At 55.2% G+C, this 23,715-nt stretch overlaps 1 protein-coding gene across 1 annotated transcript in view; it reads right to left on the bottom strand.

Moving 5' to 3' along the window:
* MINDY4 (MINDY lysine 48 deubiquitinase 4) overlaps positions 1-23,715 on the bottom strand; it is a 108,988-nt gene that overhangs the window by 6,849 nt on the left and 78,424 nt on the right. Inside the window, exons 14-17 of the mRNA XM_043871937.1 lie at positions 14,756-14,819; positions 11,281-11,442; positions 4,778-4,958; positions 4,120-4,192 (exon numbers count right to left, since the gene is read on the bottom strand). Coding sequence (XP_043727872.1) covers positions 4,120-4,192; positions 4,778-4,958; positions 11,281-11,442; positions 14,756-14,819 — 480 coding nt within the window. The remainder of the gene's footprint in view (positions 1-4,119; positions 4,193-4,777; positions 4,959-11,280; positions 11,443-14,755; positions 14,820-23,715) is intronic.

Genomic DNA, 23,715 nt, shown 5'->3' on the forward strand with positions numbered 1-23,715 from the left:
CAGCCCCTCAAAGGCATCGTCCCAGCTGAAATTACATTTTCCATTTTTCGTCTGATCCTCCAAACAGAAACATCTGTGGCCCAGCCCCAGGCCCCAGTTATGAGTTCTTTCCTCTTTTCTCTGGACTGTTGACAACCGTTTCATTTTTTCTCCCCCATTCTACTGAGACTGGAAGCTTGAGAGAGGTTACTGTGTGTGCCTTGTTTGGAAATGACCATAAATCAGGCTTTTTTTTTTTTTTTTTTTTGCTGAGATGGCTAGAGAACGGAGGAGGGAGGAGGGTAGGTGACAGACACAAGCAAAGGTAACAGGAGATTCTATGAGGCTGAGGCATGTGTTACGCTAGAGAGTGGAGATGGTCCGGGACCTGGGGTGGATTCCAATTAGGATGCTCTTCTCCGAAGTCTGGCAGTCTGGTCTTGTGCAATGTCACCATGGCAACAAAGCCAGGTGGCGGGAAGTCACCCTGCCCGTTCAGTGACCTTCCACTGGGCTGGGACAGCATGGGCCTAAGCTCCAGGCCCTGCACTGTTCTTGACTCGGGGTGTGGCCTGGGGCCAGACCCCAACCCTAGAGAACCCTGTCCGTAGAAGGAAGGGCCATGTCAGAAGTTGTCCAAAGGCCTTTCTGTGGACCCAAGCAGGCCGCCAGATGGCCGGGCATGTGGCGTGCCTCGTGCGGTTTAGTGTGAGTGTCAGAGGCTCTTATAGGGCAACAAGAGCTGAGTCTGAGGGTGGGCAGTGCGTCTCTTCCTGCATTGCAACAGAGTTGATTCTGAACTTGACTTCTGTCCATTTGTGAACTCTGAGAGCAAGACGCAAGTCTCATCCAGCTGTTTCTTGCATAGAGTCAAGTCCAGAAGTTTCATGAGGTTGGAGTGATGATGGAGAAATCCCACCTGCCCTCAAGTTGGTCTATGCTGCTGTGAGACCTGCCTTTCAGCAGGTGCTTGGACTCTGACTGGCCTTGGAAAGGACCTGAGCTCGAGCCATACCCACTTCCTGTCAAGGCAGTAGGACCTATCCCCCAAGAGGCAGGGCCCCAGCACTAGCGGGTCTCACTGACCTTGAAGGTCACTTTCCCAAGTTTCTCCCTTTGAGCTGTTTGAGAATCTGGGATGAAAACAAAATGCAAAGCCTTTGTAATCCAACCCCTTGGAAGAGGATCCCAGGAGGCTGGGCCTGCTGTTTCCCATTACAATGGTATGTTATCTGACGGGTACACAGGGGGAAAATCCCACATTCCCTCTACTCACTCACCCACTCAGCTTTCCGGGAATGATGCTGGGAAAAGTCGTGTCGTGTTAACTACCCAGAAGGACCCAACAGGGTAGAGCAAGTGATGGGAGAAGTTGAATTGGTCTCAGCAAAGTCCACACGGGGGTGCAGCACTTAGACCTGGGCGGGCAGAGGGCAGCCGCGGAGCCAGGATGGAAGTACCTCAGGGACAGTGTGTCAGAGCAGGCCAGACGCTGGAGGCCCAGCATCTCACTTGACGGCTGACCCTCACCAGGCAGCCAGGGAGGGGGAGGGGAAGGTGGCCACCATCCCCACCAGCCACCAGAGCATCAGTTCTCAAAGGGCCGCCCTAGGACAGCAGCACCTACAGCCCCCAGGAACTCGAGAGATGCAGATTCTCAGGCCACATTCCAGACAGACTGAACCAGAAGCTCAGGGGTGGGCGTCAAGGGGCAAGGGATTTGTGTTTAACCATGCCCCAGCAGGGGAGGCCCGCTGAAGCCTGGGGACCACGCTCTAGAGCAAACCTTCCCTGCGAGGGGACAGACACAGACATGCTAGACCACTGATCTCCAGCAGCCAGCAGGGAACAGCTCTATTCAAGGGCTCACTGGCTATCCTACCAGGGGCCCCAGGCCAGTTGTCCCAAACCCTGTGTGTTGCCCACATATGATGATTTTCTATCTGTGACAAGCACTAAGGAGCTCTGCTGGAGGAGATGCCAGGACTCAGTCTGGCCCAGGCTGCTCCCGTGACAGTAAGCAGGGATGGACAAGGGCGGGGCAGGGACTCAACCTGGACCGCCTGCCCCAGGCCAAGGGCTCAGGGAAGCCTCTCCAGATCATTTCACATGCCGTCATTTCACTGGTTCATTTCAGGGCCCATGGCCCCACCCCAGGGCAGGGGTAGGTCATAGGAGAAGAGACCACTGACAGACGAGGGAGAGGAGCCTCAGGCCCACGTTCATACTTGGATGTCTCTGGACTGACCAGAGCCCCAAGTCATTCTCAAGCACTTGTCAATCAGGGCTGAGCCTACAAAGACCAATCCCTGGATCCCTGGGAGGCACCTGGTAAGCCGAGTTCTGCAGCAGAAGCATTCTCAGGAAAGGAGGAGTTACTCCAAAGAGGGTCAGCGGAGAGGTTCGGGGCAGTGGGCCACCGGGGAGGGCTGCAGAGACGGACTTTCCTGCAGAGGCCTTCAGGGAAAGGTCCCAGGGGTTTGGAGGAGGGCAGAGCCTGCGCCCAGGGCGTGGCCCGGAGCCCTGCTGGGCAGACCCTCCTGCAGGAAGGATGCCCGGTGGCCCCCCACCCTATCCTACAGGAGGTGCCAAGGTCGGTGTCACCTCCTTCCCCCGCTGCTGCCCGTCTCTCATCACTCTGAATGAGTGGCCCTTTGTACATGAAAGGAAAGCGGGCTGCGTGTGCCTTTAATCCTCCCGACGAAAGAAACGCCGGCACATGACCCCACAGGAATGCTCCACCCCGGCCCGGCAGGCAGGCAGGTGGACGGATGAGCAGATGGATGCATGAGTGGGGGACAAGGCAGATGTCCCCATACCTCCTCTACGTCCCTTCCTGTGTTTGTGGAGCCTACTTTCTCTCCTTGGCTCTATTCAAGGGCTCACTGGCTTGTGGGTGGCTGGGCAGCAGCCCTAGGCTCCAGGTGAGTCCCCTGGATCTCAGGCAGTCAGAGACGCAGGGCCCCAGACGTGGCCCACATCCTCCACCCCAATCGCCACCACTTCACAAACAGGAAAACAAAGGTTCCGCCCAAGGTCACTGGGAGTCGTGAGCGGTTGAGACAATAATATCCAGGGCTGTGCAAGGCACTTGGTGATGTTCTGGGTACTCTTTATGACAGCCATGTGAGCCAGGCCCAGCCATCAACCCCACTTTACAGACGACAAAGTGAGGCACAGACAGGAGTCCGATGGCTCACTGACAGAAAGCGGCGAGGCCGGGATCCAAACTCTGGGACCCACGCTCACCACGCTGGCACGTTCTCCTGCTCCCCTGCTGGAACCCGGGTCTCCTCCCTCCTGGCCTGCCCCTCCCCTGGCACCCTGAGGCCTCTGCGTCACCACCCAGAGGCTCTGAGAAGGGTCAGCCTGAGCGCTGGCGATTCCCTCTGCCTCCCCACTGCAGAGTGTCGCCCCAGCTCTGGGCCCGGTCAGGGAACTCCTGAGTCAAGTGAGTCCCCTGGCCTGATCCTCAGTCTCCCTAAAGACCGAGGGTGGGGTGATAGGACTGGAGGACCCCCCACTGCCTTGGAGGCTCCAGGGTGCCTCCACTGGGTGTTCAGAGGGCCCCACCTGCACCAGCAGAAGGTCCAGGGCCGCCCCTCCCTGACGCAGAGGCATCACTTCTCCAGGAGGCTCTGGCTGAGCACACCCTGGCCAGGCCGGGTCCTCCTCACTTCCGATCCTATTCAAGTGCCTCCCTGCCACCCCCCACCCTACACGACACCACCAGGTAACCTCACCTGCTCTTCCTCCTTTGGGCCTAACAGCACTCACCATGTCTGGCAGCTGCTGCTTTGAATGAGGAGGGGTCTCAAGAGGCACCAGCTCACCACCCCCACCACCTGACATGGGGCATTTTAACAAGCTGTCTGAAGACATGTCATCTCACAAATCACACGCTTCTCCCTGGGCTCCAGTGACCAGAAAATGCCACGTATGAACCAGCCCCAAGCACTGAGTCTTTCCAGTCTGCGGGGGTCCTCCATTCCCCATCACACACACCCCTCCTAGGTGGGGACAATCCAGGAACCCCATTCTCCTTCTTACAGACCACCCCCCCTACTGCTGCACCTCACCCCCCCACCCCTCCACCACCACTCGGGCAAGGCTCGGCAGTCAGAGATGAGCCTGACTCACTTGGTTCTGATGCAGAGCTCAAGGGGAGGGACGAGGCTGTTGTCTCTGTCCTCAGGGACGGTCTGGGTGGTGTCTGGGGAGGGAGGGAGAGAGAGGCACACAGTCATCAGCCAGGCCCAGGCTCACCCGAGGTCAGCATCAACAACCGTACTCCTCAGACCTGAGTCCTCGGGCACCTACCGCTCTTCTCCTCTCGTTTGGACCCTTCCTGGCTCCTCCTGCCTGTCAGCTCTGACCCAGATACCACAGAACCTACTCACTGGCCTCCCATCTCCAGTCTCTACCCCACCCTCCTGCTCCACTTCAGCTACCAGAATAATTCTTTCCAAAAACATATCTCATCCCATCACTCCCCTTGCTCCAAAACCTTCCATGGCTCCCCTTTGCCTGGAGAATAAAAACCCAAACTTGCTGGCGTGATGCGTTTTCCTCTGTAGTCTCCACGTCACCTTCCACCCTTTAAGCCCACCATTTCTCAAGGCCCGTTGCTGGCCCCGTCCTGCAGGAGGCCCTGCTCTTACTCGCCCTCTGATCCCCCAGTCCCAACAGTCGAGTCTGCATTGTTCTCTGCCTGCCCTGACTGGGTGTGCTAAGGCCGGCATCCCCGACCAGTCTGGAGGCTCCCCAGTCACACAGGATGGGTGGGGAGGCGGCGCACCGACGGTCAGCCGGATCTGCTCCTGCTGGTTGGCCAGGCCGTCGTAATAGTACAGGTCGAAGAGCCGCTCAATCCTCCAATCTCGCAGCAGCTCGAGCTGCTGGCTGAAGAGGACGCTGAAGTGGCTCTCACTGCATACCACCCAGATAGGGAACCTCGGGGTCTTCAGGAAGCAGCCCACCTGGACAAGGGAGAGGGAGCAGATGGAGATACCTGATGCAACACGGCACCCAGAGAAGCAGGTTGGCACATCTTCTGTCCAACCCCAGGCCTGGGCTGGCCTCAGCGAGGCCCTGTGGGGGATCCCGGCCTGTGTGTGCTGCTCACTGACAAAGGGCTGTCCCTGCCCACTGAGCCCCTCACTCCTAGGGCCTTTGCCCTACAGACAGTCATAGGGAGATACCCCTGCCTGAAAGCCAGGCATCATCCTCCCCTCATCTCTGGCAGCCAGCTGGCATGTGGTGCTGCCCATCGTGCCACTGAAGGCCCCCGCATGTCCAGCCCCTCTGCCCCCAGCAATGACCTCCTGACCGGTTCTTCCTACACCCTCCCCTCCCCAGCCACAGCCACACAGGGCCTCTCACCAGTCCTCAAGCTAATCCAGCAGGGCAAGCCTCATGCCTGCGCCCTGTCCACGAGTACACCTCTCTTCTCCTTCAGGTCCTGCTTCATCCAGATGACCCAGTCAGAGAGCACGCATCATGTCCCCCTCTGGGTCCCGGGGTGAGGATGGGAACTAGGTACCAAGTACCCACCCTCCTCTGTCACAGCGCATCCCTCTGCCCTACGACAGCATGTCTGCCTGCCCCTTGCACGGACTATATACCCTTAGCAGCAGTGCAGGGGCTATCAGTCGACACAAGCAAATGTTTGATGACCGAAGGTCCTGGTGATTGAAACAGAACATGGGCTAAGAATTTAGCTTGAAGACAGGTGGGGCTGGAGCCAGGTGGAGAAGGGAGGGAAGGCCTCTGGGTGAGCATCTATGCGTGATGCCAGGACAGATGTTCAGAGACCTTCAAGGAACAGCAAGCATCAGGGAAAAGCAGGGAAGGGGAGAATAATGGTGGAAGTTCCTGAGGAGGAAATCCTTTGGAAAGTCCCCAGCAGAGGACCTTCACGGTGGAGGAGTGCTGTGAGCAAGGCAGATGCCCAGGATCAACATCAGGGCCCTCCTGTTGTTGGATCTGCAAAGGGGAGAGGCAGGGCCTGGCCCCCCACCCCACTCAGATGCGTGCCTGGTCTGCCCCTTGGTGGCCAGACTTCGACACGCTCTCTCCCTGTCACCTGTGATTCCCAACCCTGGGCCCTGGCTGATTCAGTTCTGTACGTGCAGTGGGCCAGGCTTGATTCGACCTAATCCCCACCAGCCCCGGGGAGATGTTTGCACACTCAGGTATTTACAGCCGCAGCCTGTGGATTAAGGAAAGAATGGGAATTATTTTTCCAGTGGGGAGATGGGCATACTTTCTCCGGGGCCCGTCCCAGAAGACTGGGCCTCCCATAGCCCACCTGGAGCTGGCATGTCTCGGCCAGAGAGGCTGTGCTCTGGGGAAATGCCTGCTTGTGAACCTCCGACAGAGGGTAGCAGGGTGAACTTCACAAAGTCTTCACTTTCTCATTATCCAAGCACCCTGCCCATGTCCTACTTGGCCCGCTAGGCCCTCACCCCAGCCCCCTGGGAACAGTAAAGTGTGACTACAGAGCTCCCTCCTTGGTGAGAGGGGCGGGGAATTCGTTGTCTTAAGGGACGTGGCTGGACGTGCCTAAAGCCCACTGCAAACTTGGCTTCCGTTCCAGTTAAAAGAGGCTTTTCTGGTGAGGGCATCACCTCGAACAGGGAGCTCTGCAGACTGGGAAGCCAGCGCTCACTCATTGCAGGAAAAAGTGCCGTGCAGCCCGCCAGGAACCGGCGTCTGCAGAATCAGCCACCTTGAATTTTCCAGCAGAGGGACAAAAGGGCAGCTTGCCATCTAAGCAATGGTCAAAAGATTAAGGGCAAAAAAAGCTGCCCGGGGAATTTATAAATGAGTTTTCTCATTCAGGAGCCCCTTCCAATTGGGTGACTTTTTTCCAAAGACGAAATTGGCTTCCTGTGGTTTCCAGGGTAGCTGACCAAAGGCCTGGGGTGAGGAAGGAGGGTGGGGGCACATTTCCCGTCCCCCCAGCACGGCCCCAGGCTTTCTCCTAGTGGGTGAACGTGCAGCACAATCTTCAGGGATTACAGCTGACCCTTGAACAACATGGGTTTGAACCGTGCGGGTCCACTCATACATGGGTATTTTTCGATAGTAACTACTACACTACTACATAGTGCATGGCCGGTTGACTCTGGAGACCGAGGAATGGCAGATATGGAGAATCTATGATGAATTATATGCAGATTAACCCCTGAGTGGCTCAAGGGTCAACTTGTATTTTTAAATGGATTCTTGCATCTTTTGCAGGACAGAGGTGTGTGAATGCCTCCAACCCATTCACGGACTGCCAACTTTAAAGCCCTAATTTAAAAGGACCAACCTTTGACTGCAGCAAAGTGACAGTTCGTCATCTCCAAGGATCGCATCCTTTCAACGTGACTTATACTTCAGACCCAGGCGGTGAGGGACCCTAGAACAGCCTGTCCTTGCGGGGTTACCCATGGGTGGAGATAGTAAACAAATAATCACACAGACACATTCGCACCACATGTCAGTGAATCTAAGACGCCGTCAGAGTCACCATTAGTTGTGTGTCACTAAGAAAGAACACAGGCTGGCAATTAAAGCCGGACGCATCAACTGCCACTATACACCAAAATCTCAGAAGTGTTCAAATGTGGGGCAAGTTTGCATCTCAAAAGCAATGAAATGGGATATGTAAAACCAAGAGGAGGCCTGTGAAGGAAAGAATTAAGATTCTTGTGATGGAGAACCACAAGGTGGGCAGGGGGCCACAAGAGGAGACCTCTACTGAGATAGAGTGATGAGGTTAGGAAAGACTTCCTCTAAGAAGCGACAGTGAAGTCAAAACACGAAGAATGGGAAAAGCAGGGACAGGATGTAGGGCCTTATCAATCAAGGGAAGGTCTGGACTATAGTCTCTGTATTAGATTGCTAGAGCTGCATAACAAAGTTCCACAGACTGAGCAACTCAAACAACAGAAATTAATTTTCTCACAATTCTGGAGGCTGGAGGTCCCAGGTCAAAATGTCAACACGGTTGGTCTCTTCTGAGGCCCCTCTCCTTGGCATGAAGGTGGGCGGCTTCTCCCTGTGTCTTCAAGTGGTCTGCCCTTAGTGTGTGCCCATGTCCCAACCTCTTCTGATAAGGACACCAGTCAGCTGGATCTGGGCCCAACCATCGGACTTCTTTCACCTTTGTTACCTCTTTAATGGCCCTATCCCCAAGCATAGTCACATTCCAAGGTACTGCCAGCTAGGACTTCAACAAATGAATGCCGGGTTAAGGATCGGAGAGAAGACACGATTCAGCCCGTAACAGTCTCAGAGGGCTGGGAATCCATGAAAAGTTGTTAAGCAATGGAATAATGTGATCGATCTACTCTTTTAAAGATTACACTGGCTTCAGAGAAGGAGCCCGATTGGAAGGAGGCGGGGACAGGAGCCAGAGGCCAGCTGGGCTGCCACAGGTGTTCAGACCAGCAAGGCTGGTGGCTCGGATGGGGTGAAAGAGGACTTGAGAAACAACTTAGGGTGGGAGCCCCATGACCTCTTGATGGACTGGACGTACTCTTGGTTCAAGTAACTGGGCAGATGGTGCTATTTGTGGAGCTGGACAAAGGGGAGGAGGGTGGCGCTTGTAGATCTCTCCCTGCCAAGCTCAGTCTTTGCCCAGGTCCCTCCATGAAGGCAAGCAATGAACATGACTTACAGGTCATGGGGAAGCCCTTAAGTTAAATTCCCTGTGCTGTGTTTTCCTCCCTGGCCTGTCAGTCCCCCATCACCATGGCCACCAGGAGCCAGGAGGAGCTGGTCTTCCCAGTGCAGCCTAGCCTTCACATTGAGCCTGGGGATGCAGGGAGTAAGGGGAAGTCAGATGGGCAAGGCCAGTCCAGTTGGTCATGGAGAACAAATCAGGTTCCATAGGACACAGCCAGGCTGGAGTGGGAAGGGGTAGGGGCTCGTTACTTATGGCAGGGGTGCATTTTTTGGCCCAGAGTTGCCTCTGCTTCTCCCAGGGCACAGGAGGAATGTGGGTCACCTGACAGGACCTATCACCCCCCACAGACTCGTGAGGGCCCAGAACTCTGGCTCCCAGCCAGAGGCTGCACTGAGAAGCCTAGAGATGGGCTGTGAGTGAAGGCAGGCCGGGCTCCATGGAAGAAAAGCTTCAGCCTTATCAGAACAGCTCTGCTGTGGACATCATTTCCAGGTTGCTCCAAATACCAGATCTTCCCCATAAGCACATCTGGGCTGCCTGGTGGAAAAAGACCAGGCCAGGCTGAGTGGGGGCCCTGGCTCTGGGTCCAGGTCTGGGCCTGGATGCTTAACCTCCTTGGATTCCTTCTGTTTGATGTGGCTAATCATGAAGGCCCTGGGGAACTCAGAACCAAAACGACGGAGGGTGGAGTTCCAGGAGATGAAAGCACTCTGGTCAACTGCCAGGCCTCCACCTTCTCCTTCAGACGCCTGGTCCTCAGAGAGCTCTGGGGAGAAGGGGAGAGGCCCAGGGTTCCTTCTTTAACAAGGCCGCTGTCCTAAGGCAGAGGAGCAAACCACCCCTTGTTTCAAGGAGAGAGAGTGCCCGTCTCCAATCAAATAAACAGTGGCAGCTGGGGTGGGGATTCCATGTGGATCTGAGGATTCAGATCATTGTAGGATCTGAATTTCTGCAATCAGCATTTTACTCTAAGGAAAGGATGATGTCCAACTGATGTTCCTGTCAATTACCCCCAACAGACCAAAGGAAAATAGTTTACATTTAGACTAACACCCTCCACACAAGAGTGAGATCAGGGCTCCTAGTAAGCCTTGGGATTCTGTGAGCCTGGTCAAGATTACCTCTCCGCCTGTGGAATTTCAGGTGAATGCTTGCAGAGCCCACACAGGGTCCAAGGCTCAGGGTGCCTGGTGCATCTCATGGGCCACATGGCTGCACTCCTGGGTGCTCTCCTGACATCAGCACATCTGGGAATGAGTCACTCATTCTTTACTCCCTAAGTCTTTGGAACTCACAGGGTTGCTTCCTGTCTGTGGGGGTAGGGGTGGGGGGGTCACCCCAAGATGACCCCCAGATGTCATCCACAGATGTCTGGGGATGGGGCCATCCAAACAGTGGTGTTCAATGGAGACAGCACACTTGAACATGTGATCACCCAGGAAGGCCATGATGAAACTGAACTACCCTACATACCCATCCACCTAGCATGCTCTGAGCATCCCTTTGGCTCAGTCTCTGCATCCCTGGTTCTGGGGATATAAGATCTATGAGGCCTCATCCTGACCCTCCAAGAACCTCTGCAGGGCTGGTCACTGCAGAAAGACCTCCTGCTATTCCCTCAGGACAACTCATTCGTGAAATCAACCACAGAACAATTCTTCCCTGAAGACATGAAGACCGAGACTCGGAGAAGGCTTGGCAGCAGGCAGGGACAAGGACACAGGGCCCAGTGGTCCCCTGCCCATGTTGCCAGAGATACTGTCACCCTACCCTCTGTCCAGCTTCACCTGGGGGTCACATCCTTTCTAAGATCCCAGCTGAAGTGACAGGAGAGGTAGAGGGACCAAAACACTTGCAAACTGACTGAGACCTACTACGATTGAACTGTGTCTGCTCTAAAAAAGATCTGTTGAAGTTCTAGCCCCCTGTACCTCAGAATGTGGCTTTATTGGGAAACAGGACTGCTGTAGGTTACTTAGCTAAGATGAAGTTAGTGGAGTAGGGTGGGCCCGCAATCCACATGACTGTCTCCTTCTAAGGAGACATTGAGGGAGGAGATGGCCATGTGACACGGGAGGTAGAGATTGTAGTGACAACTCTACAAGCCAAGGATCACCAGGGGTTGCTGGAAAACACCAAACACTATAAGGGACAAGGAGGGATTCTCCTTGTGGATTTCAGGAGGAGCGTGGCCCTGCCAACACCTTGATTTTGGACTTATATTAGGAGAACTTGTCCTCCAGAGCCATGAAACGCCACATTCTGAGGTTTTAAGCCACCCAGCTTGTGACGCTTTGTTGAGACAGCTCTAGGAAACTAACACGGTGCCCAAGACCTCAGGTCCTGATCACTAGAGAAGACGCCCTGGCCAACACAGACACACACGACAACTGCGGCCGTTTGACGCTACAAATCCCCTGAAGTCCCTTTCCTGGTGTCTGCTGGCTGTGGGTGTGAACCCTGGATGGCAGGGGAGCCGCACTTCTCCTGAAGCTTTTGTGATTGAGACTGGACCCCGCTCTCGGGACCTGGAGTTGAGCTCTCCTTCTCCTGCCTGCTTCCTGCAGGTCCCCAGGAGCTGGGCTCCTGGGTCTCCGGGGGCCCAAGTGCTCCGAGGGTACCTGGCACACATTGTAGTGCTCAAAGAGGGACAGGAAGCCTATGTCGCTGCGTGAGGAGATGCCTTTGAGGAGCGTGATGTTCCCGTTCCCAGAATCCAGCTCCACCACGTCGTTGAAAACATTGGACACGGCCTTCCCGGTCAGGAGCAGATTGACAAGTTCCTGTTGATGAGAGGAGAGACCAACATCAGAGGGGCCGTACCCAGCACTCCCCCCGGCCCTCGGGGAAGCTGCCAGCACTGCTCATCAAAGCGACTCTGGGAACTCATCCGTCTTTACTCCACAAGCAGTCACTGAGCATCAGCTGCACCCGGGACCCCGCTTGGGGGCAGGGGGCGGTGTTCCTGATGGAGGGAAAGAGTGGCTCCTGACCCCGGGCGTCCGGGTCTAGAGCAGGGAGGATCAGGTACGGGCCTGCATGCCTGAAGAACAATGTAGGAAGTGACCGGAGCTGTAAAAAATGTGTGCACAGAGCACTCGTGGCCCACACGGACGTGGGACCACATGACTGAGTCAGAGACGCTTTGTGGAGAAGCGACATTTGGGTGGGTCCTGAAGTGTTGGACTTTCTTTTCTTAATAAGCTTTTTTATTTTGAAATAATTTTAGAGAGTCAAAAGAAGTTGTAAAAATAGCACAGAGGGTTCCTGTGTACCCTTCGCCCAGCTTCCCCCAGATAACATCTTGCGTAACCAGAGCGTGTTCTCAACACCAGGAAGCTGACAATGGGGAGACACCAGAAAGTCAGATCCAGGCTGTACTAGGACTTCACCAGTGAGGGCAGGGTCTTCCAGCAAGGAGGGAGAGGCAAGGCCAGCAGAGGCAGGGAGGTGGGGGCAGGCGGGCCCCGGCCTGGGCTCCTGCTCTGTCTCTGGCCCTGTCAGCAGCGTGGCCTCGGGACTCAGGTGCCGCACACCTGTCAGGCCGACGCGCCTGCTGACCCCAGAACCACCAGACTTGCGGAGCAGTGACTCTCTGACCATCTCCCTCAGGCAGTGCCTCCTGCGTTGAGATGGCTGCAATGGCCCTGCCCTAAGCAGAGCATCCAGGGGTCCAGCTTCCCGTTAGGAATGGGGAATCAAGTTCACAGCTGGGAGAGGATTTGCCCAGGCCACGCAGCCACTTAGCAACAGAGCCGGACTCCCACCCTCACTCTCCAGCTCCCTTTCCAGCATCCCTTCCCTCTCCCCTCACTCGTTACCCTTGAGGGGACCATCTGGCCAGCCAGAGATACAAGATGAAGGGCAACTTTTAAGTATCTGCTGCACCACTAAGGAAGGTTGCAAGAGCCCAGCCTTAACGCTGGGGCAGGACCTTCTGTCTGACCCACCCCCTGCCAGGGCTGCTGTGTGTCTGAGGCCAGCCCTCAGGAATCCCCCCGGTGGTACGTGGGAACGGCACTAACAGCTCTTGCCCATCATCAACTCTGGAGAGCAGAGTTCACAGAAGTGTTTTCCCCTGAATTGTGAGAGCGATGTGCAGGTTAATAACTCTCTCCGTCAACACCAGGATCCCTGGCCCAGAGGTAGTAAAAGAGGCCCCTCTGATGGCCGCAGAGGGGCCATTATTGAAGGGAGATGCCGAGGGGGCCTCATTGTATTCTTACAGAGGAAGCAAGAAGGAATTTGGAGGAAATGTCTGCTCTGAGATACTGCACTTTGGGGGCAGTGGCTGCCGAAGAAAGGCACAGACTTCTCCAGATACATTCAAGTGTTCCCAAATGGTTTTCGATGGGGAGAACACATCCTGCTCCCCATCTGAGGGGTATCCCAAAACCTTCCTCAGAGCAGGAAGCCTTCTCAAAATGACAAGTGGTGATAGGCCGCTCCCTGACCCTAGTCTCAAAAATCACACAGTGGCAAAGCTTAGTGGTCACCTGACTCCTCACAACTCAAATTGTCATCCGTGGACCAGCAGCATCGCCCTTCCTGGAAGCCTGTGAGAAATTCAAAACCTCAGACCCCAGTCCAGGCCCACTGAATCTGAGCCAGCTCTTCAACAAGATTTTGTAGGATTCACGGGCACATCCAAGTTCAAAAAGCACTGACTTAGGGATTTCCCTGGTGGTCCAGTGGCTAAGAATCCACCTTCCAATGTAGGAGGCTTGGGTTCAATCCCTGGTTGGGGAACTAAGATCCCATATGCCATGGGGCACCTAAGCTCATACACCTTAACTAAAGAGCCTGTGCACCACAACTGAGATCTGATGCAGCCAAATAAATATATAAATACTTTAAAAAAAAAAAAAAAAGAAGAAGAAGAAGAAGACTGATCTAGTCCCAGTGTTTCACTCTACAAATGAAGAGACCAAGGTTCAGGAAGGGGAAGAAAACTGTCCCAGCTCACGCCACAAGTGAAACTGCCAACACAGCTCAGAATTCAGCCCAGGCTCTGTTCTATATCCCCTGTATACTGTTTAAGTGCCCTCCCCTGAGTAGCACTGCTCTGCCTGCGTGGGGAAGCTCCCAAAGGGAGGACAGGTAGGAAGACCCAGAGCGGGCTGGACCACCCCCAGTGGCCGCTCAGCCTGAAACCTTTCTCTGGGGGCTGGGCAACAGCCAACCTCACATCTCCTTGGGTGCCTGAGACAAACCACAGGCCCTGAGCTAGCCCCTGCATGGTGCCCAGATGTGTTTTCAGGACTGGCACGTGTGAGCCAGGACCCCTAGGACAGCTGGGGTCAGCTGTCCTCTGTGGGCCCAGCAGCCAGAGAGGCTCCACCCAGCCAAGTTTGTGCTATATGCGCTGCCCCCAGAGGCACTGAGGGTTGGGTTTAACCGTGGCCAGGTGGCCACTCAGGGAGATCTTGCCATGCAGGGAAAAGCTCAGGCAGAAGTCAGGTGGAGCATTTGGCTCCCAGTCCTGACACCTGATGACAGGATCTTAAATTTATTTTTATTTATTTATTTTTTGGCCGCACCTTGCCGCATGTGGGATCTTAGTTCCTTAACCAGGGATTAGACCTGTGACGCCTGCAATGGAAGTGTGGATTCTCAACCACTGGACTTCCAGGGAAGTGCCTGCCATGATAGGTAAACAGATCCTTTTCCTGTATCACCGGGAAACCGGGAGAATTGAAGACAAGCAGTTGTGCTAAGGGAGACCTGCTCTCCACAAGGCCCCTCTGTGAAGATGCAGAGGGAAGGGTGGTCCTAAAGACAATATCCTGTACAAATGCAGGGGGCCAGGGCCGTCGTCGCCACAGCTGGACCTGGGCCCCTCATTCACGCCGGGGCTCTGGGCTGGGCAGTGCTTGGGTCTGTCTCTTTGGCACCTCCTCTGTCTACAGGCACACATATTGGGCACAGCAAAGCCTAAAAGCAGAAGCTAACCCGAGTTCCCTTTCTAGGTCTCTGTGATGAGGAAGCCCAGCAGAACCTGAAAGCTGCTCGGGGAGAGCTAGCAGGAGCAAAGACAGAAGGGAAGAGGAAGGGAAAGATGTGCTAGGCTGCCCCACACCCTACCATGGCCCTGACCTGCGTGCAGTATCCGTGTGCTCCAATCAGGTGGCTGGTGGGGACGTCGAAGTCCTGGCGGACACTGGGGAGCAAGAAGAAAGGGCTGTTAGCACGTCTCTGCCTGACTTGGGCTGCCGGGCAAACCTCAAGGAGGGCCTGGGACTCCCCTGAGGTTCCAGGCTGAGGCCCAGGACTCCAGCTTTGTCGGGAACCCGAGTTTCTGTACTCTGTGCCCACCCTGGGGCCGGAGCCCGGGACTCACTCTGCTCTGGGCAGCGGCCTCCACTCTGGCTTCATCGGGCCCTCTGTGGGCAACCAGAGGTTGGGGATGGAAGCATGCCACAGCAGAAAAGGGCCCTGGGTTTGGAATCTACACCCTGCATTCACACTCCGTCACTTACTAATGGTGGGGACTGGACATCCCCTGCCCTGTCCTCAGTCTACAAGTCAGTTAAATAGGAGGAATGGCCTCAAATGCCTCCTTGAGTCCAAAAAAAAAAAAAAAGCTACCACCACCTGGGCATAAACTCTGTACGAGGCCGAGTATAGTCACTGTTTCCTAAACCCTGAAAGAAAACCAAGGCTCCAAGAACTGACTTGCCCAGGACACTCAGCTCATGGTTGATGGCGCTGGAGAGGGACCTAGTTGCCAGTCTCAGTGGCCTGTGTTCCCCTCGCCCCACGTCACACCTGTGGCTCCACCTTCAGAATGGGTGTCCCCGCAAAGGCACAAGGAGAAAAGCAACTTTGCCAAAAGAAACCCATCAAACTGAAAGAAAGAGGTTTCTATGACTGTATGCTATTGGGGGCCAGAACAATGCAGGGTGTCACATCAGCAGTGGCCCTGTCACATGTGAGGTCAGTACTAGGACGCAAGCCCCTTGCCCATAAATCTCAAAACCATCATATTATATGGAAAACTCACCATAAGGACATGACTCCTTTTACCCCAAAGTAAATCCCTTAGGACACAAAGCATTGTTGTTGAACAGAGCTGTGCGATGGGTAATAAGAAAGGAGCTCCCCTCCACAGACTGCACTTATACAGAGGACAGCATTTCAAACCTCCAGCCACCGGGGGAAATGGCAATTACTATATATTATAGACTTGGCAGGGCTTCCCAGGTGGCGCTAGTGGTAAAGAATCCACTTGCCAATGCAGGAGACGTGAGAGATGTAGGTTTGATCCCTGGGTCAGGAAGATCCCCTGGAGTAGGAAATGCCAACCTGCTCTAGTATTCTTGCCTGGAAAATTCCATGGACAGAGGAGTCTGGCGGGCTACAGTCCATGAGGCTGCAAAGAGTCAGACATGACTGAGCTTTTATAGATGTGGAAAGAAGCTCAGAGGTTAACACCACGGGTAGGGTGTTACTTGAGGCCAGGGAGCTGGCTCCCCCTATAGCTGCCCACCCAGCATGGGCCGTGACCTGGCCTACCCCCTATATCCCCACCCCAAAGAGAGCGCCGAGAGATAGCCCAGAGGTAGAAAGAGCCAAGTAATCATGACGTTTGTTTTTCCTTCCAGTGGAAGAGAAGAAAAACCTGGCCTCGGTTTCATGCGTTAAATCTAAGACCTGCCGTAAGTCCATAAACCTAAAACATACTACTGTGGTCAAACGGTGATGGTCCGTGGTCCACATGGCCCTGGGTTAGCCCTGCAGGGCCCAGCCAAAAACCACTGAGGTGGGAGTCCTTTAGAAGGGCCCTGTAGGCTGGCCCACCAGACATGGCCCAGCAGGCCTGGGAAGGAGCCAGCTGGGGGGACGGGGGGACAAATGGCCGAGGGTGGCATGCAGCTGGTGCTGGCTCGGGCAGAAGAATTGATGGAAATACTCCTCGTGGCATACACAGGCATCTTCTGAAGGGAAGAAAATAACCTCAGAGGGGCCCTGGGTAGACTGATAAGCATCACTGGCCCCGAGCCGCCCCGAAGCTTTCAGAAGCAGTCTGATCTTCATAACCTCACAGTCTCATGTTCACCCAGCAGGGCTGAGCGCCTGCGTCAGCTGAGAGCAGAGGGACAGGCAGAGAGGACAATGGGAGGAAATGGTAATTGCATCCTTAGGTGCAAACATGATGGGAAATTCAGAAGTAGACTCAGATATTAAAAGGGAGGAACATCTGTATTTCATATCAGGGCATTTGGGAGACGCCAAGGAGCAGCTTATGGCTTAAGAGATTTACAACTTTGGCAAATCTAGATGCCCAGACCTCCCTCCAGGGGAAATCCCTGGAGAGCTGAAAGTGAGGAGTCTCGAAGCAAAGAAACAGCAGCTTCTGCTCTGCCCAGAGATGAGGCAATTCACATGGCAGGGCCAGCACCAGGTCTGAGTTCTAGCCCCCGTTCGCCGTAGGGCCACAGACCTCCCCTCTCTGGGTCTCAGTCTCCCCTTTTGAAATATGAGGGGCTTTGCGCAAGGTCAGGCAGCGTCCCAGGTGTAGGGGCTGAATCAGTGTCGGGGGGAGCGGTGCTGAAGGGCTCTAGGGTCCCTACCTTCTGGGCTTCTGAGCTTCAAGCTGCAATGGGCCCTCCCCTAGGACTGACCACCATTCCAGTCTAATGAGCAGGTTATTACTTCCATGGTCCTTCTGGGGGCTAGACAACACTGGACCCCAGGGGAGTTCTACAAAGCCCGAGGACCCAGGCACCAGGCTGGGTGACAGGAGCCAGGAGAAGCCAGGTCCTGATGAAGTCTGTCCCCTGAGACTGTCCTGTACTGGGGACCCCCTCAAGGAGCAGGAACTTGGCCTGGATTTTAGACTGCAGGAAGCACAGAGTGGTGGGAGCCTAAGCGGACCTGCCCAAGGCATGGAAACTTACGAGGAGGGGCGTGGCTCTAGCTGCCCTGCCACCAACCTCCTCAGCATTCTGGAAGCCAAGGGCCAGAACCTGGATCAATGGTCTGGGGTGATGAGCCAACCCTGGGGGTGTCCAGTCCACCTGCTGACAGAGGAGGGGCCTCTGCCCAGAGTGCCAGCGAGGACGGTTTCTCCCAGCTCTGCCTCTGTCGGGAGGTCCTGAGATGCTGCTCTGCGCCAAGAAACAGAACGAGGAGGGCGTCAGGGCTAGCACATCCCCCAGGGCCCAGCATTGTGCAGATGGGAGAATGAATGGCCAGAGAAAGGATGCAGCTGGCCCAGAGGTAGTGACAGGTGCCAGCTCACTCTCAGGCTGAAGCTGGTCTGAGAGCTCCACTGGCTCTGTCCAACCTTCCCTCCAGCACAGGGCTCGGAGGGACAAAGGTTCTGCCTCTGAGCAGCTTCCAGTGTACAAGACTTGGACCTGCAGAGTCTGCGGTCTCCGACACTTTCAGGAACACCTCCCTAAAGCCTTGGAGGCCAGCAGGCAAGAACCACCATCTCCGTGATGATGGGGAAACTGAGACCCAGAAAGGAGAAGAGACCTGGGGTCATACAGAGTCGGCAGGCCAGGACTGTGTCCCTGACCTGACGCCAACATCACACAGTGCAGCCTGAAACACATGATCGTAGTCAGCCCGGTCAGCCAGCTCCAGACAGGTACGGGAGCCCTGCAACCCCGCTGCTGGTTGCCACCCTCCCTGGCTGAGACACAGCTTGTCCCGTCACTCTAAAGCCTACCCAACACGCGAGTGAACGTGTGAATATGGGCATTTTGTGCAGAAGTTTCTGAATAAGAAGGATACGCCCAAGTGGCCGAGAAATAGGGTTCTGGTCTATAGCCAAAATTCACCTAAAATCAGTGTCCACGAGAGGTGGGGTCAGCGGGGTCCTGGCCTGGCTGGGTGACCTCGGGCAAGTCACTGCCTCGCTCTCAGCCTGTGTCTTCATTTATAAAACCAGAGGCCTGGAGCAGAAAGGTCTCCAGGGACCTTCCAGGATGTGAACAAGTGTGTCTGGTCCACAACTCTGATATTTAAAACATCATGCCTAAAAATAGTTGGTAATTAACCAACTATTTTTAGCAGGAGGACCTCACCAGCCACCTTCCCTCCACCTGACCTCTGGGGCGCCAGGCCCAGGGCACCCCCAGACCCCACTGGGCCAGCTCCTGCCTGTCCCTCCCAGGAGACCCTCCCCTAGATAATGCACCTTCCACTGTATTCCCGGCCACCTGCAGTGGCCTCCAAAAACCATCACCTATTGCGGGGACTTCTATTGACTCTTGAGGGCAACATCAACAGTGAAAGGACAGCTGTGGAACAACTAAGAGAACCTGGACTCTCAACTCAGGGACACTGGGATTACTCCCCTCTCTGAGCCTCAGTTTCCCCACCTGCAAAATGGGTATGAAGACACCTCTTTCTATTACAGAATTGCTGTGAGAACTGGATGAGATGAACTATATAAAGCACTTGACATTTGGGAAATGTCACTTCCTTTTTCCTACGATAACAGCCATAACAACAACAACAAAAAATAACAATGACTGAGCGGCCACGATTCCTGGAACTTCGACTATTCGTATCACGGCCAAGAACCCAGAATAGATGGAGGCTCCACTCCCAGTGACTGAACTGTGGCCATGGATATCTTAAAAGGATCTGGATGTGGTGGATACTAACTGTTTTCTCAGGAAGGTTGACAGGGAATTGACAATGAGTCACAACATCTGGGTGTCAGGTCCCCTCTGCCACCTGCACTGTGACCTTTGGTAAATTGTTTTCTACCTCTGAGCCTTGAGTATGGCATCCCCTGACAGGGATAACAATAACCACTTCAAAGGGTTGTTGCGATAAGGGATGAGCCCATAAAAAAGACTCGCAAACTCCAGACAGCTACCCAGATGGGAGGGAACGGGTGCTATTTCCATTCTGCCGGCAGGGGCCCTAAAGAGGAACGGGTAGATGGGGACCCAGGAACAGGGCAAGGTGTGGGGATGGAGAGAGAGGGACAGGCCTAAAGGAAGAAAGAGAAAACAGAGATGCCCAAGCCATTCCCTCCCCATCCCCTTTCCCCCTCACCGCTCCTGTTCCTCCCCCCACGTGCCCACACCTTCCTTCCAACCACACCTGGAGGAACCAGTCCCTGAAGACCTCTCAGCTGGCCTTCGCCTGCTTTGTCCTTGCTGCCTGCCACGGCCCTTCCAATGAAGCCCTCAAGCTCTGCTAAATGTCGTCTCATCCATTAAGAGACACCTCCCATGCCCCAGGACAGAGGTGCCCCATCTCTCTGTGGACACCCCCTTCTGAATAGCGCCCCCCAAACCCACTGCTTTCCGGGTGCCAACCTTGCTCCTCCAAGCAGCAAGGACCTGGAGGGTCAGGGTAACACTGTCCATCCAGCCCCGCAGCGCCCAGAACTGGGCCCTAACCACGCAGGTGCACAGCGGATGGACCCCAAATGATGTGAGCCTGCCCACACCCATCTTATGGAACAGCCTCTGGAAGTGGGGTCCCAGGGCATGGTCAGAGGCAGGCAGAAACAAGCTTCCCACCCAAGCAGCTGGAGATAGACTGGAGATTCCTTCCAAAGGTGAATGGTCTCTTCCTCCTCCTGAGGCCAGTCCTCTCTACCCAGGCATCTGAGCGAGCCTTTCGTGGAACAAGCAGGTGTAGCCCTAGGGTCAATGGGTAGGGCTGCTGGGTGCACTGGGCATCAGGAGACCCTCCCAGCTCTGCCACTAACCCTGGGGTGGTTTGGGCTTGGTCACCCTTCTCTGCATCCAGCCCCCAGGCTCTGTCTGTGGGCGGACCTGCCGCCTTCAGCCACGCCCTGCTGGCACTCACTGGCCATGACTTGCCATCTCAGCATCTAGGACCAGACCATGCTGGCTGAAATGAAGTGGAGAGTGAAGCCAGAAGACAAACATCAATTTGTCTGGGACTCCCTGGTGTCCTGTTTCCCACTCTCCTTCTAAGTGGGCAGACATGGAATAGAAGTGCCTGTCATTCCCCACCCAGCCCAGGAAGGGCCATGTAGGCACAGGATATGTTGGTGATGCTATCAGCTGTGTGCCAACCTACCCTGAATTCTCAGAGCCTTGGTCCCCACAACTGCAAAATGGAATAATGACTCCAGGCCTATGGGCCTGCTCCTTGGGTTACCGTCAGCCCCCAAAGCCCAGGGTAGGCTGTTTTTGCCCAGCCTCAGCTGAGTGGGAGGGACGCCTGCTTCTGCCCGCCTCCAAACACTGCCTGGGACCCAGCTTCTGGAGGCTGTTCCAGGGGCTGGGTGTGGGCAGGCTCACATCATTCGGGGCCCATCTGCTCTGCACCTGCAGGGGCCCAGGGCCCTCCCGCCCCCCTCCGCCTCCAGCCAGTGCTGCACCCTCAGAACCTGGCTTCCTCGGGGTGAGAGAGCGGACCAGAGAGCTACAGGACAGAACTCTGATCATTGCACAGGAGCTGGGAGACATGGGAGCTGGGTGCTCCCAGAAAGGGAACCCAGGAGGAAGCAAGGTCAGTCAAAGGAAGGGGGCCTGGGGAGAGAGTCTGTTACTTCCAATGACAAAGTATAGGCAAGCCCTTTGGGTCTGCCTCCCACATACCACCTTGACCTCTTCAGACACGTCTGCTGAAAGCACTCACTACCCGGCCTCCTTTGTTGTTCAGTCGCTAGGTCTTGTCCGACTCTTTGTGACCCCATGGACTGCAGCATGCCAGACTTCCCTGTCCTTCACTATCTCCCAGAGCTTGCTCAAACTCATGTCCACTGAGTTGGTGATGCCATCTAACCATCTCATCCTCTGCCACCCTCTTTTCCTTTTGCCTTCAAATACAGCCTCCACTGGAATTCAAATCCAGGTTAAAGGTGACCTGGAGTTCACTGAGAAAGTTCCTCTCCTCCAGTCTCCCACCTATAGTCAAAAGAACTTGCCATGTTGGGAATGAGGGCCATTAACCATTTCACTTGGTCTCCATGTCCCACCTGGAAGAGACAGGGGAGAGAGGCGAGGCTCCATTCAGGGCTGCAAAGCAGTGTGGAGTCAGGGCACCCGCTCTGGGCAGCTCTGTGTGCACCTCCCTTCCTGGACTCGGGTTTAGGGGGTGTGATAGGAGGGTGGAGGAGAACGCTGACGAGAATCCTATCTATCCCTTTCTACCAGGACTGCGTGTCTGTGGCCACCAAGATCCTGTGATTCTCAGCCAGAACAGCCCTCTGCTCAAATCCCTATGTCACCAGCCACCAGCCAGCCCAGCCCCCCTAAGGCAGACCGGAAGCTTTACCACTGCTTCTCTCCATCTCTGAGGGTGTCCTGCAGGGCCCAGATCTAACCCACCCTCAAGCTCAAGCCCCCTCCAGCTCCTGGATATGTCCCACACCTCGAGTTCCTCACCACACAGCCCGTGCCTGCCCCATCCCTTCCCCAGCCAGTGTGGTGGGTCCCTGGGTGGGGGAGGAGGGGTTGACCACCTTCGGGGGCAGCTCCCTGAGTTCACAGGCCCCACAATAGTTGCAACCCAGGCCTGGCCACCGCGAGGTTTCAGAAGTGGGGACACAACGCAGCTCCCTGTAGGCTGAGGAGTGCCCGTGAAAAGGCTCCCTGGAGCCCGCCAAGCAGGAGGCTCCCCTGGGAACACGGCGGAGACACAGGGAGCAAGAGTGAAGAGACAGAAGGGAGGACACCCAGTCCCGAAGACACTGTTTGGGTTTCTAGATCCAGCCACTCCCAAAGCCCTGGGCTTCAACATAAATCAATTAATAGAGCGCTTTCTGCTTACGGTAAGAGCTGGCTCTCTGTTACTTGCCTTTGCCTGACCAATGCACATGGCTAGCCTTCAGTTCCAGGCTGTTTCACTGTGTTGCTGTTTCCACTGAGGAGACGGTTACAGAGAGCACAGAGCCGCACGCTGTGGGGGCTGCTCCACACCCTCAGTGCCTGGCTTGTGCTGCTCAAAAATTACTTCAGCAAATGACAAAGTACTGCCTCTTCTGGACTTTCAAGACTGCCCTTGGGCATCGAGAGTTGCCACTGCAATGAATGCCAAAGGTCTACTGAATGAAAAGGTTTTCTTCACAAGCCGTCCCCCACCCCCACCCCCTGGGCCTAAGTCACCCGAGGGGCGTCGCCCAAACCCTCCCTGTGCCGAGGGGCTGGCACACCCCTGCGCTGCCCTCTGCAAGGCCTGGCACAGAGCTGACCTTGACCCCACAACCCTGAGCATCTTTGGGGTTTCTGAGAATGTGCGGGGGAAAGTTCTGGGCCAGGCGGTTTGGAAAGCAGGGGGGCTAGGCGAACATGAAAGCTTGCATGAGATTTACTGTAAGCAACTCAAGATCTTAGGAAAGAAAATAGATGGCTTGAAATCAAGCAGAAAAATAATAAAGCCTTCTCAAGGCTTTGCACTCAGCCTGGAGTAAACAAAACTCAAAGGCCAGCTTTGCTGCTGTTCTTTCAGCCTCTGAGGGTGAAGGGGGCAGGCTGCACCCTACTGCAGCTGTCTGTCCATGGTACCCTCACCCAGGCTCCACCCAGCGCTGGGGACAGCCCACGGACAGGGGGAAATGACTCTGGGGTGACAGCCTCCTCTGGGACTCAGACATGAGTCTCAGAGCCTTGCTAGGGGGAGGGTCGGTCATGCCCTCAGTCACACTCACACTCCCGCACACACACAGTCAAGTCACCCTTCCCACAGTCTCAGGCACAACCACCAACACCCACATCATCTCACACCCGGGCCTGCAGACTCACTCATCTCTCATCCACACACACCCCGCCACACACACACACAGACTCACACTATGTTTGTGAAGAACTTGGTGTGTTTCCCAGCCACCCCTGCCCCGCTTCTCCTGGCTGAACAGCATATGATTTGAGAGACTTGTGCTCTCTTTTGGGTTACCCACTTTATGCCCCAGATCACCCTGAAATGGTATCAAAGGATTCAGCAAAGCTAAATCTGAACCCCAGAGCAGGAGGCCCTTAGGTTTGCCTGGTCCTGTGGTTTTTAAGCAGTGTTTGCAGAACTGGGATTTCTGCAAAGAGCAGTCTCCAGGCAGCAAGGAGGACCCATATCACCCATTTGCAGGACATCCCCATGGCCTGATCTACACC

The sequence above is a fragment of the Cervus elaphus genome, chromosome 18 (assembly GCF_910594005.1).
Source record: "Cervus elaphus chromosome 18, mCerEla1.1, whole genome shotgun sequence".
Lineage (NCBI taxonomy): Eukaryota > Metazoa > Chordata > Mammalia > Artiodactyla > Cervidae > Cervus > Cervus elaphus.